The sequence below is a fragment of the Calonectris borealis genome, chromosome 1 (assembly GCF_964195595.1).
Source record: "Calonectris borealis chromosome 1, bCalBor7.hap1.2, whole genome shotgun sequence".
Taxonomy (NCBI): Eukaryota; Metazoa; Chordata; class Aves; order Procellariiformes; family Procellariidae; genus Calonectris; species Calonectris borealis.
Window position 1 is genome coordinate 1,876,989 of NC_134312.1, and position 14,084 is coordinate 1,891,072.

The 14,084-nt window shown below is 55.3% G+C and overlaps 2 protein-coding genes across 10 annotated transcripts in view; one reads left to right on the top strand and one right to left on the bottom strand.

Annotated features, from left to right (window-relative positions):
• Positions 1-293: 293 nt before the first annotated feature.
• On the top strand, positions 294-7,886 carry LOC142078939 (uncharacterized). 5 transcript variants are annotated; one of them, XR_012672416.1, is made up of 8 exons: positions 306-579; positions 5,376-5,576; positions 5,714-5,791; positions 6,079-6,303; positions 6,486-6,515; positions 6,802-6,859; positions 6,981-7,297; positions 7,726-7,886. XR_012672416.1 is itself a non-coding variant. In XM_075142296.1 (8 exons), exons 1-8 carry the CDS (start codon positions 507-509, stop codon positions 7,084-7,086), a joined length of 741 nt encoding a protein of 246 aa, XP_074998397.1. In that variant the 5' UTR covers positions 306-506; the 3' UTR covers positions 7,087-7,733. The 5 variants fall into 5 exon arrangements, 3 of the variants coding, with proteins under 3 accessions (XP_074998397.1, XP_074998373.1, XP_074998388.1); XM_075142296.1 differs by having other exon boundaries at positions 6,079-6,155; positions 6,186-6,303; positions 6,981-7,733; XM_075142272.1 differs by having other exon boundaries at positions 6,981-7,733.
• A 136-nt stretch (positions 7,887-8,022) lies between these two features.
• FBH1 (F-box DNA helicase 1) overlaps positions 8,023-14,084 on the bottom strand; it is a 120,497-nt gene continuing 114,435 nt past the window's right edge. For all 5 annotated transcript variants that reach the window (XM_075142156.1, XM_075142164.1, XM_075142146.1 and 2 more), the window contains 5 exons: positions 13,152-13,349; positions 12,401-12,523; positions 11,654-11,760; positions 10,673-10,807; positions 8,023-9,795 (listed from right to left, as the gene is read on the bottom strand). In XM_075142156.1, the coding sequence (XP_074998257.1) occupies positions 9,676-9,795; positions 10,673-10,807; positions 11,654-11,760; positions 12,401-12,523; positions 13,152-13,349 (683 nt within the window). In that variant the 3' untranslated portion in view covers positions 8,023-9,675. The remainder of the gene's footprint in view (positions 9,796-10,672; positions 10,808-11,653; positions 11,761-12,400; positions 12,524-13,151; positions 13,350-14,084) is intronic.

The window sequence follows — 14,084 nt, forward strand, 5'->3', positions numbered from 1 at the left end:
CTCCCCCCCCTCCCCCGGTATTGCAACCCCTCCAGGTATTGCACCCCCTCCAGGTATCTCCCCCCCCTCCCCCGGTATTGCAACCCCTCCAGGTATTGCACCCCCCCAGGTATCTCCCCCCTCTCCCCCGGTATTGCAACCCCTCCAGGTATTGCATCCCCCCCACGTATCTCATACCCCCGCGGGCAACGCATCTCCTCCCGCCCCGGTATTGCGCACCCCCCCACCCCCCCAGGTATTGCATCCCCCCCGGTATTGCACCCCCTCGGGTACCGAATCCCCCCCGGGCACTGCATCCCCGCCCCGGGCTCCCCATCCCGGCAGGGCGGTGCGTCCCTCCCGATCGCCCCGGGACGAAAGCGAAAGCGAAAGGGGAAGGCAGGTCGGGCCACGCCGGGCATGTGCGGCAGCGGCGGCGGGCGGCGGGGCATCGCCGCGGAGCCCCCGCGGGAGCCCTGAGGCCCCCAGCGCGGCCCGGCCCGGCCCGGCCCCGGTGCCGCCGTCCCATGGCGCGGCCGCTGCTCCCGTTTCTCTGCGGTACCGTCATCCTCCTGCTGCCCTGGGCCGCCGCCGACACCGGTAAGCGGGGCTCCCCCGGGCTCCCCGGCATACCCACGCCCTCCCCGGGGTGCCCGCGCCGTCCCCGGGATGCTCGCTCACCTTCCCGGGGTGCCTACGCTACCCCTCGGGGTGCCCGGTCTCCCCTTCCCGGGGTGCCCCTGCATGACCACACCTCTCTCTAGGTGCCCCGTGCACCCCCGTGGCGTACCCACGCTGCACCCCGGGGTGCCCACTCTCCCCCCCGGGGTGCCCACTCTCCCCCCCGGGGTGCCCAGGCTCCCCCCGGGGCATCCACGCTGCTCCCCTGCGTGCCCAGGCTGCACCCCCCGCGTTCCCCTTGCACCCCCCTGGGTGCCCACCTCCCTCCCCAGGTGCCCACGCCACCTCCCCACCAGTGTCCAGGGATGCTGGGGGTGATTTTTAGGTCACGTGAGATGATGTCCCGTGAGATGATGTCCCGTGAGATGGATCCACGGGAGCTGCATCACCGCAGGATTTCACCCTGGGTGGGGTCTGTGGGTTTTCCATGGGACGGTGACTTGTCCACGGCCGAGCATTGCTGCCGGACCGGGAACGCCACATCATGTCTCCTCTCTCCAAAAGCAACTTCGGGAAAAAACCACAGTCACGGCTCAGCATGGGCGGCGGAGGAGCCGGTGATGCTGACAGCGGGCGGTGGCAGCAAGACAATTAGGAAATACTTAATTAACTGAAAATGTGGAATTGTGAAGGATTTGCGTGGACGCGCAGGAAATAAGGCTGGAAAGGACTGCAAAGCTTTAGTGCTCTCCCTTCTCCAGGTTCCCGTCTGCCGATGAAGCTGCAATGCCCTAGAAAATGAATTTATTCCTATTTCTAAGCAGCCGGCGGGAGCAGCGAGGGCTGTAAAATGACTCCAGCGGCAAAAATAAGGCAGAAGAGCTGCGGGCGCGGCCAGATGCATCTCAGGAACAGACTAAAAATAGCTTTCCCTGAAGGCAATACCCGCCGACGGCTCTGTCCCGGACCTGCAGACAATGTTCCTGGCAGTGGTGTTGCAATCAGGACCGTCGTTTGGGGCAGAAAATGTGGTTATCTGGGGTGTCAGAGAACAGGAATAATATTTATTGCTTTTAATTCAGCTGCTGGATAATTTGGAAGGTGCCGCAGCCTCTCTGGCACTGGCCGTGCTGATGCATCCCGTGATGCTTGTGCTGAGCATCACATCCTCTCCTGCTTTCCATCCCTTTCCATCCAGCTGATCGATTGTAAATGTTTTTCAGTTAAAAACGTGAAAAAATTTTATTTATTTCTCTGATTTTGGCGTTTCTTGTGAATTCTCCGGTCTTGGGCACAGACTTCTGAAATTTCTCTGTTCTCACTTTTTTTGGCTTATGGTTTTTAAACCGTTAGCAGAAAATGAGCGCCGCTCTGGTCCTTTGGCTGATAATTTTCTAAGAAAAATAGTCAAGTTTTGCCAGTGTGGATTCTCTGGTGTCTAGTTGTGGTTGTGCATCCCCCTGCAGCCCTGAAAAGCCGGAGGGGGACATGTGGGACGACAGCACACGGCAACATCTCCATCCCTGGGACTCATCCCGGCTGTGTGCCCGGCACTTGCGTGGTTTGCTTCCCGACGTGCCGGGACGAGCTCACCCTCACCGGCATCATTTGAGATCGCTGGTGAAGAAAGCCTAAAAAGCAAAGCGAAAACATTAATTAATCATGCAAATACAAAAAAACCCGAATATTGTGCACGTGTTTCAACCTGGAAATGTAATAGCAGCGGGATGCAGGGAATTCGGATGGAAATAAGGCAGCCAGAGGTATTTTCCCAAGAAGGCTGGTACCTGGCATCGCGGCTCGTTTCGGAGGTCGGCTAACGATGTGATGAGTCTTTGGGCACTTGGGCTGACGCATCGGTGGATCCAACCTGCAAAGCTCAGAGGGAGCGGAGACCAGCGGAGGGATGCTTTTGGCCATGCCAGGAGAGTCTTGTGAGCTTTTCCTTGAATTAAACAGGAAAATAGAACAGATGTTGGTTTTTTTCTGTGTGCAAGTCCCTGGCGGTGCCCAGATCCAGGGAATTTTATCAATCTGCTTCAATAAAAGAGCAAATTAGAGAGGCAGAGGCTTGTAGTTACTGCAGATCTTGCTTGGAAGCAAGAGCTTTATCATGGTCACGGCTTTCCCCATCCACCTGCGTTTTACACCATTTTCAATTCACTCCTGAGGTACAAAAGAAAGCCTAAATCTTGGCCACGCATCTCCAGGGCTGTAGCATCGCTGGAAACCTGAATCCCTGAAGATTTCCTCCCCTTTTCCCCCTTGGCATGTGTTTCATTTCATCAAATGAACTGAAATCTGTGCAGCGATGGCGTGAGAGGCTGGGGTCGTGATCCTGGAGAGCAGAAATGCTGGGGTCTTGCTATCGAAGGACTTGGGCATTTTGTAGAAGAGGAGATTATTTTACAGTCAAATCAACCAGGAAAAAAGTGCTTCGGTGGGATTAGGATGTCGAGATCAGGTTTAAAAGCTGAAAGGCATAAGCAAGACATGCAGGTCCCTTTTTTTCCTGGATGTTTCTGATGCTTCTGGCTGGATTTCGCGCTGCGCTCCCTTCGCAGACGTGGCTGCGGGTTGTCTTGGCACTGGAAGGGCTTTTCATTCATGTTATAGCACGGCTTCAGGTCTGGTGACATGCAAGGGCGTTGCGAAACAGCCCATGGCGTTTCCTCGAAACGCTCCCAGAAATTTCGCTGCCGCTTTGAGAAGAGGCTGAAAACCGACGTGCTCAGCACATGCGTCGCTGCCGCATCCCTCATGCCCTCCGGGCACGGCGGCTGCAGCTCTCCCCCCCCCGATGCCAGGGGACATGGCACGGACCCACGTGAGCACCAAAATGGAGCAGACCCCCCCTGGAACGTTCTGGGGATACGTAACAAATCGGGACAGGAGATTTTTAAGATTAAGGAGATGTTTATCTCAGGGTGTTTTGGATGCCTGGGGGAGCACGTCGTGCTCCTGTCCCCATCCCTGTTGTGCTCCCACCTCCACTGCCATCACACTCCTGTCCCCGTCGGGCTCCTGTCCCCATCACCGGCGCATTCCCATCCCTATTGTGCTCCCGTCCCCGCCATCACCATCCCACTCCCGATCCCGGCCCAATCATGCATCCTTCCATACCAAATGCGCATCATCCCGGCTGGGCATCGCTCCATCCCGACGGGGCGTTGCTTCGTCCCAGCTGGGCATTGCTTCACCCGTGTCGGGCATCCATTCATCCTTGCTGTGCATCACATCCCGGCTGTGCATCGCTCCATCCCGGCCATGCATTACTCCATCCACGCCATGCATTGCTGCATCCTGGCCATGCATCACATCCCGTCTGTGCGTTGCTTCATCCTGACCATATATCTCTCCATCCTGGCCGTGCATGACATCTCGTCCATGCATTGCTCCATCCCATCTGTACATCACATCCCGGCCGTGCGTGGCTGCATCCCATCCGTACATCCCATCCAGGCCATGCATTGCTCCATCCCATCCATACATCCCATCCAGGCCGTGCATCGCTCCATCCCATCCGTACATCCCATCCAGGCCATGTATCGCTCCATCCCATCCATACATCCCATCCAGGCCGTGCATCGCTCCATCCCATCCGTACATCCCATCCAGGCCGTGCATCGCTCCATCCCATCCGTACATCACATCCCGGCCATGCATCGCTCCATCCCATCCGTACATCACATCCCGGCCATGCATCGCTCCATCCCATCCGTACATCACATCCCGGCCATGCATCGCTCCATCCCATCCGTACATCACATCCCGGCCATGCATCGCTCCATCCCATCCGTACATCACATCCCGGCCATGCATCGCTCCATCTCATCCGTACATCACATCCCGGCCATGCATCGCTCCATCCCATCCGTACATCACATCCCGGCCATGCATCCCTCCATCCCACCCGTGCATCACATCCCGGCTGTGCGTTGCTCCATCCCAGCTGTGGACCGCTCCGGCCTGGCTGTATATTGCTTTATCCCTGCTCTGCGTCGCTCCATCCCGGCGCTGGAGCATCACCCCTCCGCAACGGCTTGCATGGCGGGACAGGAGCTGGCGGCGGGGGTCACGGGTGAGCCGTTCCCACGCTGCAGCAGGGGTCTAGGGGCTTGGTCTCGGGGCAACCAAGAAACTTTCTCCATTGCACCAGAAAAAGAAGTGAAATTGTAACACCCTCTTGTGAAACCAACCTCAAATCAGGGCCAAAGGGGAAGCACGAGCCCTTCTGGGGATAAGAAAAGCCGTAACTCATAGCTCATCACCGCCCGGCCACGTGATGCTCAGATTTCAGCTGCCTCTGGGGCCATGAGCTGCAGAGAAAAAATCCTGGGAAGTGGCTGGAGGACTCACGCAGCGCTTGGAATTTTTCATCTCCAGCTCCAGAGAAAAAAGGGGGTGGCGAGCGCAGCCGAAATGCAGCAGCTGGTGGCAGCCGGGGCTGTCGGCCCAGGACGGTCACTGCAGGGGGACGAAATTCTGCAAAAAGGCTTCGTCGACCGGAGGAGCTGCTACAAGTGAACACAAACGTGCGAGAAACGGAGCTTTCCCCTCCATCCCCCGTGCACAGGCACAGCCACCTCACCGCCGTATTTTTGCAGGCTGGATGAGGCTCTCCCAGGCCCGGGGCAGCACCGATACCCCGTTCCCACCCCTTGGCAGGATTTGACCCCCTTGGGTGCAGTTCAGCACAGCGAGCCGGGGCCAGAGGGTGCCTAATCTCCCTGTTGTGATCTTTATCTCTCTTTTTTTTTTGCTCCCCCGCCCAGCGCCAGCACGATGCAACCGCCCCAAGGACGTGGCCAACGCGCACATCGATGTGGGCAACAACACGCTGCTCAACACCCGCCTGCGCTACACCTGCAACCCGGGCTACAAGCGCAAAGCCGGTACCTCCAGCCTCATCCAGTGCATCCTCCACAACGGCTCCACCGAGCCCGACTGGACCCACACCACGCTGCAATGCATCCGTAAGCCCTCGCCCGGCAGCCGGGACACGATGGGGACCGGGGAGGGGGGACACCTCCATCACCGGGGTGGCGGAGGAGGATGCAGGGTGACGTGGGCGCTGCTGTTGATGGTGTTTCCGCGTTGTGTCTTTCCGAAGGGGATCCGGCTCTACCTCCACTAACCCCCAGCCCTGAGCTCCCAACCGCGCCGTGCACCGAGAGGACGACCCAGAGGGGTGAGGAAGGGGCAAACGCAGCCCACGGGGGTTGGTTTGGGGCCACCATGGCCGTGGTCACGGCAAAATCACAACCACCGTGGTGTGGGAAGCAAAATATTTCAATTGTGTGATCGAATTAATTCAATTGCCTGAAATTACGTCATTTTGTAGCCACCGGATGGGCTGTATGGTCCCCGCCGTGACCTGCCCGAAGCGGGCATGAGGCCGAGCACTGAAATAACGGTGCTACCTGGAGCGTGCCTTTTAATTTTTAAAATTAAAAGGTTTTACACCATTTTCCCCAGCAGGAACCACCAACGCCAGCCCAACCTCCAGCCCCTCTCCAGCAGCAATGCCCGGGCTGCCAGGAGCTGCCGGCTGGTCACCTGTGCTCCGGCCATCACCGGAGACATCCACGCCGCCGGAGATGCCCCCACCACTGGAGACATCCACGCTGGGAGGGGGAACGGCCCCAGGGACATCTCTGGGGACAACCCCGCTGCCCACCGCCTCCATGGACCATGCCGCAGGTCAGGCCACCTCTCCGGGGGAGATAACAACGGGGCTGCGTTTCAACCAGCAAAGGCTCTTTTACTTTTTCAATGCATTTTTCCTTTCTCGCCAACCCCCTTTTTAGTGAGGGTCCCCCCAGCGTCCCCCCCCTTTCCTGGATTTGCAGCTAAAAAATCTCCATTTCTCTCCTCTTTTCCAGTTTCCATCCAGACCCTGGCCTCTTCCATTGGTAAGCCGGGCAAAAAGCTTATTTTGACAAGCAGGGGCTTATTTTCTTTTATTTTTTAGCTTAAAAGCCCTCTTTGGGGCTGTGGGAGGTTTATGCTGTGGTCGAGGGCAATGCCTCCGAGGGGAGAAGGATGCAGCACCCAAATTTCTTCCTGGGGTGGGGAGGGCACCTCATGAACATGCACAAAGTGTTTGTCGGCTCTTTGCGGAGCTGTTTTGTTTGAGCCGGGCTGCACCCTCGGCCGCGCGTTGGAAGATGCTCATCGGCCGCCGCGTCTCTCCCGCAGGGCTCCCGGTGCTGGTGGTCGCCGGCGTCGTGGCCTGCTGCTGCTGGAGGATGAAAATGTAAGTGCCGAGCCCCGCAAGGTCTTTCCACCCCAGTGATGAGTTGTCCTCGGCCTCTGCGCTTTCCTGAAAGCTGGGGCAAGGCCTTGGGGTGCCAGTGACGCTCCTCTCCCCTCCGCAGGCGTGCGGGGCAGGACTACGCGGTGGCGGCGACAGCCATCCCCATGGTGGCTCCTGCTGCTGAGAACGAGGAGATGTTGCCGCCCGGCGTCTTCCCCATGGGCTGAGCACCCATTGCCGGGCACCCGCCCGCCCGGAGGATGCTCGGGGCTCAGATGGAAAGCCGGACGCTTCCCCGAGTGGCGGCGGCGCGTGGCAGAGTGCATCCTGGTCCCTAGCCGCTCTCCGCACGGAGCATCCTCGCCCCAGGGACACGCGGCCGCTCTTCCCAGCCCGAACAAGTGACTCTCGTGGACGAGACCGCTTCAGCACCCAAAGGTGCGCGGGTGTCCCATCGTGCAGCTGGATGGGAGGGGGTGAGCCCCGCGAGCACCCTGGGGTGGCGTGGAGGCGGTGGGCGTCCTGAGTCGGGAGCCAAAATTTGGAGGAGGTGGCCCTGCGGGTGCTGGTGGTCGGCAGGGAGCGGGCTGGGGGCTGCCTGCCCCAGCGGAGGGAGTTTGGGGTGCAGGGGATGGAGTTTGGTTGCTGGGGGTGAAGCTGGGCTGCCCTGCACCAAGTAGCACCCATCCCCTGGCCAGGAGCAAGGCGAGTTGGGGCAGTTGGACACCAGCCCCTTCCCTAGAGCCGCTTTGCCCCAAAATTGCCCCAAAAACCAGAAAGCAGCGCTGCTCGCGGCAGACGAAGAGAGAGGGACCCGGCTGAGCATCCTTCCGCCGCGTCCTCACCCCCTTCCTGCTCTCTTTCAGCCATTTGCTGGTGAACCCGCAACCGCGGCGAAGGGTGCCGGCGCTGTCCCGCTGCGGTCGCAGGGGTCGGCCCTAGTACGCAGCTCAGGGATCCTTCAGAGGCACTTTCGGCGCCGACCCCAGGTGCCCGCCGGCTCCGGCCGCTCGCAGGGGACCACAAGCAGGAGCGATTTCACTATAGACACTACCAAAGACTGAAGGCAGTTACACGACCTAGGAAATATTTTCCTTTGCATGTTTTCCCTTCATCCATCATTTGTTATCCACTCGTTTCCCCCTTGCTACAGAACAGGCAGCTTTGTATTGATGCTGTTTTATATATAAATGTGTATATATATTGTATATAAAATAATGCACACAGAGCAGTTGATTTCTTTGTCTGGTCGGGCACCTCGGCAGCTGCGATGGTGGGGAGGCCAGCGGGGACAGACGGGAGCTGGGCTGGGGTGAAGTCCATCTCCGCAGCAGCCAGGGCTCGCCGGCCACCGGCAGTGCCATCCTCTAGAGGCAAAGGGTGACGGCAAGGTGGCAGCTGCCATTGCTCATTTGGCTCAGCTGGATGGCAAAAGGGTTTTCAGCAGTCAGCTGAAAACCAGTAGGTATCTAACAACTTAATTTCCACGTCCTTTCCTCGCTGCTGTCCTTTATCCTCCTGTTTGTGCCACTGCTCTGGACCGTCGGACCTGGAGGAAGCGGCGCTTTGGATGTGTGACGGACCAAACCCTCCTGCAGCGGCACTGCCTCTCCCCAACGTACCACGGGGCGGTCGGAAAACGGGTGAGGCTGGAAGGGATCGCTGGAGGCGCCTGGTCCAACGTCCGCGCCGAGCTTTGCGGTTACATCCAACGTCCAAGTCTTGGGTGAACTTCTGCCCTCGCTTAGGTGAGCAAAGCTTTTCTGGAGTCGGTGCTTCGAAAGCGAAAGGAAAGCCAGCGAAGCAGCTCCCATTCAATGAAGAACCATGGAAATGAACAGGATGCACGAGCTTCCTCCCGCAGGCATGGCTCACAGCTCTGGGCCTATGTCCAAGAGCAGATCTCTTCTGAAATCAGTTTCGGTTTCGGTCTCTGCATGACACGGGCTTTGGTCCAATGAGCCACGGTGTCTTCAAACGGAGAAGACGCTGTCTGATTTAAAGACTGATTTATAACCATGCTGCTTGCACCATTGCTACTGTGATGGCTGGTAAATAAATGCAACTCAGGGTGACTTCTTAAGTCGAAGAGAAAAAGGAAAGCATTAAGGCTTCTTTTTTTTAATAACAAATTTAATTTCATCATTAAAAACGCTCTCCAGTTTGCCTCTGAGTTAGACTGAAACCAAACCAAAGCAGTTCTTCAGACGCTGCCTCTCTTCTTCCCTTATGGTTTGCTGCAGGGAGAAGGGACACAATCTGGGAAACCAGTAAGGAAAATTAATTCAGCTGGGAGAGATTAACAACTTCCTCTGAGAGCTGATAGTGGAATTTTCCCCATTAAAACAGGCTCCAGGAAAAAGTCCATTTTCTAGGAATAAAGCGTTTCTTTGGATACTTTTCAGCACCATGTTTCCTCTTCTTCTGGTGGATCAGAGAGATTTCACCGAGACATGACGGAATAGGCAAGGAAATCCTGGCAGTTTGGTCACTGGAGGTGTTTTCCTGGTGACAGAGGTAACGGAGGAGTAATGCTCAAAATAAAAAAAGTGTCCAGCCCCATACAGTTTATACAGTGCATATTCTTCTGTGCAGCGATGCAGGCCGTGCCGACCAGCTCCTGGAGGGCAAGGCAGGGCTTGAGAACAGGTCTCACACCTCCTTGCAGAGAGCCTGGAGAGTTCCTCTCAGAGCTGGTCTGAAATCCTGCTCCAATATTCATCTGATTTTGGAGCTGGGATGTGACAACAGGCTTTGTCCTGCACCCAGGATGGTTCTGGGGCGCAGCCAGGGCTCTGGGGAGCTGGAGGGCTTTGTTAGAGCTGGACGGGCCGTTCCTGAAGCGCTGGGAAAAAGGTGAGCGGTGTCAGAGAGCCAAAGCGCTGCTGCGTGCAAGCGTGGCAAAGGTAGCCGCCTGCATCCCTGCTGCCATTGCTCTGCGGGAGAAAAAGAGGAGATGTGAGAGAAGAGAAAGGCTGGAGGAAGGCTTCCAACCTTGGAGGCAACCCTCTCACATCCAGGGAAGAGAGCAACGATGCACCCAAAGCATCTCCCGCCACCTCCCTTGCAAGGAAATCCCTTACGGGACAGCTTGTTTAATAGCTGCAACAACCCAAATGTCCCTGTGCAGGTCTTCGCTGGTGAAGGACGAGGCTTTGCCCGTCTCAGTGCTCGTGTCCCCTGCTGACGGCTCAGAGCCATCTGCTATCTCTTGTTGTGGACATGGAGCTCCACCAGATTTACCGCGTGCTTGCAGATCCCAGTGCTAGGGCAACTTGGCCTTCACCGCACCATCTGGGCAAGGATCAACCCCCAAGCCAGAAGGTGGGACCAAAGCCAAAACTGGACCTGAAAGTCAGATTGTCATTTCCAGGTGGCTGGCAAGAGCGAGGGGTGCTCTGCCAACCCCAGATGGATGTTTGATGGCCTCGGCAGAGGCTCTAAGGGTCAAAAATGAGATCTGACACAACAAAACCCCAAAACCAGCCCCGCCTGAGACCACAATTAGTCTCAGAAGAGAGGTGAAGGCTTGAGTGGATCTGCACCACCACCCTGAATCACGCGTTCGGGAAGTCACCCCCTGTTATGAGCCGGGGTCGCGAGCAGAAGCAAAGGGCTGGGGAGCTGTGGGCGTGAGATCCAGCTATGGGATGTTCCCTGCTCACTTCCACTGAAGCTTAGCACTGAGGTTGTCCCTCCCCGGTGCGATAGCTCGGAACAGTCACAGAGCACAGCCACGCCCCAAGTGACGAGCGGCTCGTGAAGGCTCCCGATGCAGAAACGCGATCTCAGAGGCCCAGGGAGGGGACATACGTAAGTCAAAGGGAGCTTCTTCACCACCAGCCAGGAGCCGGATCGCAGTGTTTCCGTACAGTGTGGCACAGAACAAGCGACGGTGGCCCCGTTCTTCGCAGCCTCGCTCATCAGCTCCACCCGAAGGAAACGCTCCTAAGAAACAAGAAAAAAAGGAACAACAACACTCAGAGGGAGCTGAGATACTGGAACAGGTTGTTTCGTATTTTTTTTAACCCCCTGGGAAGTGACTTGCAACATGATGTTTTTTTAAAAAAATAACAAAAAAAACCCCAAATCCCTGGTGACAACAAAAATTAAGCAGAAGCCAGCAGCAGCTCGCAAGGAAGGAAGTAAAGTAAGAGCTGGTAACCACTGCAGACAAAGAAAAGGGAACCTACACACTCCCACTGAGATAAAAGTCAGGATCTGTGGAAGACAACACCCAAATGCAAGGACTGTGGAAAAAATCCGCTGCAACCTTGTGTCTTGCTACCGAAATTACGGTGCAGAGCAGTGTGAACTGAGGAAAAAATGTGACCTCAGCTATTCTGGTCTAGGCCAGCACAAGCCAGGGCATAATCCAGGCTCAGCATGAATCTTACGACAATCTTCTTTTATGCTTTTCTACCACACAGACCCCCTCCAAACATAATAATCAGAGATGAGTAGATTTTACAAGTAGTGGGTGCTGCCCCTCTCGGTGCCTTTTTAAATTGGCCGCTGCCCATCCTGCCCGAGATGTCATCGCTTGCAGAGCTGCCTCGAGACTCCAAATCCTAACGAGACAGCAGGGTGTCTGGGAGTTTGCCCTCCCCGGCTGTCTGCTCTGCCTCTGGAGCGCTCACACATCAGCTGAGGAACTGCTGCAGCTCACAGGCAGGGCTGCTCAGCCAGATCGCACGTGACGATGCCTTGCTTTGGTGCAGCGTGCTACGAAGTGCAGGTATCAGGGCCCTAAATTGCCTCGCTTGAGGATTTGCTTGGAAAGATTTCACTTACCCCAGCCAATGCTAAAAGGTCTTTCACGGACTGCGACATTAGCAAATGCTTCTTCGCGCGCGTCACTGCTACGTAGAGCAGGTTCCATTCATCCTCAGGATACCTGCCTAGGTTGGAGGAAAGATCATCAATAGCTTTAGAAAAGAAGAATGAACAGCTCTGCCATTCTTCTAATGCTTCAGCTAGTACTTCTGGAAGGACACTCGGTGCTTCTCTGAGAGAGCATGAACTTGCAGAGCAGCACGGCACAGCTGTGCAGCACTCTCCTGCAGTTCTGACTCCACCGATAACTCCTGCCTTGTTCCACATTCTCCCTTCCAGGCAAAGGCAGCACTCTACATGCCCAGAGAAGCAGCTCACTGCTATGTGTTTTCCCACCTCACGGGCACAGACTTGGCACTGGAGGAGTTTCTCAGTCTCTAGATTCTCTCTGCAGGTTCCTCTCTGCTCACTGGGAAGAGACCAGCTCTTCCAAAGCATGAACTGTGGCACCTAAGGAAAGCAGTGTCTTTCCCAAGTGTGGAGTTGGTCTTTCTCTGTTGCTAGATGGCCACAACCTCGACTGCAGGAATAGTCCGCTGCCCCTATCTCGCTGTGAAGGAAACTATGACAAGATCAATGATCGCTAGGACAGCCGGTGGCACTTGACGCCACCAAGAAGCACGGGCTTGCAGGACAAGCGGCGGCAGCACGCTTTGCTTTCCCACTTCGGATCAGGATGGATACCACACACAGCTGTTCCCTTACCGATATTGAAGTTAGTTCTCTGCTCATTGCCACTGAGAGATGTTACTTCCACAAAGTCATCTGCAACTAGCACCGTGTCAAACTCCAGGCCTTTGGCTTGGTGGACAGTACCTATCAGGTAATCTGTAACCAGTGCACATGGGGAACAAGAAGGAAAAAGGATCAGTCATCGCAGCAATAATGGTATTTTTAATTTCACAAGGCACCGAGTCAAATGAAATTATTTCATTCTGCATTCGCTTCACTTCTCCCGAAATATAAATCAGAAGCAAAGCACCTCTATCGGGAATCTAGACCGCTGAAGACAACTTCCCTGCCAAGGAAAATGCCCGGTTGTCAGCAGCCCGAGCCCCGGCCCCAACTCCCGAACAGGAATGCTCTTTATTTGGTGAATTTTTGACTTGATTGCTTTGCCCCCTCCCCAAATTCTAGTCAGCAAGTTGCAAGGGCAACTACAACAGGAATCCCAAAAAGCAAGATAAAGTCCTAGGGCTTTCCAGCTGCAGGAAATATTGTGTCCAAAGCCGTATTTGCCTCTAGCAAAGTCACATTGAGCAATCCTTTGGTGGCACTGAACTCCACCTGGAGTCCCAGATGTACCCCAAAAGCTGCTGTTCAACTTCCTTTCTCCCTAAAAGACCGTCTTGATCCAAATGTAGCTTTTTTGCAGAACGAGGTGGATTCAGCACTGAAGCTGGATTGAAAAAAGACCTGAATTTCATCCTCTATCAAAGACACAGTTTGGCTTTACCTGCCATGGCTTCTTGCAACACGTGGCTGCTCTCAATCTTCTGCACCAGCTCAGGGATCCGCTCTTTGTATTTCTCCACTATCGTAATCCTCATTTCCAGGTCTTTGTCATCGATGCGGTCTGCATATTCCTTTAAACCGAGGAAGCCCTGAGTTTCTTCCCATTTTTTGATAAAGGAGTCATTTATAACAAGGTTTGCTGAAAAGAAAGTAGCAGATGACATGAGTTTATTTGACAGACACATATAATGGCATTTTTTAATTCTAATCCAATTTCAGAGGAAGTATTAGGGAGGCAGGTGTGGGGCAGCGGACGGACCGCTGCTGTGGGATGCAAGGGATGTACTCCTTGCTTTGTGATGGGTGGTTTTTGCTCAGGATTTTCTGTTTACTGAGGCAAAACACCGTCAAAGCTCGATGCTCTCATCAGAGCAGGTAGTTTCACAAAACAGCATCACTTTGCGATCCAGAGCTGGTGTACTATGAAGGGTACGGAAGTTTACAGAGCTCAGGAGAGAGCAGCTGGCAAACATTCACTGAACTCACTCATTTCTACACCGTGTGTCCCCGAAAGTCTGCACGACCTTTGTCCCCAGAGATATTTGGGAATTGAAGGGAAAAGACTCCGAGCAGTCTGAAAAGACTCTAACGTGACTTCAGAGCGGCTGGAGCAGGGGCTCAGGGCAGAAACAGCCCCAGGGCCCTTCCAACCTGCATTATTCCCTCTTTTTACCCAGATGGCAAGGAGTTTTCCTGGTGGCTCACCTTCCAAAGAACCAGGAACAACAGCCATATAATCAATCACTCGTGGCAGTTCTTTGTTTGTCTCTGGGCTTCATATATAACAATACTTGCCTACTGTTGCCAAGGCAGGGGATGATTTGAAATGAATGATTTATTTCCTAAATGATACCCACCAGTGAAAAGAAAGCAT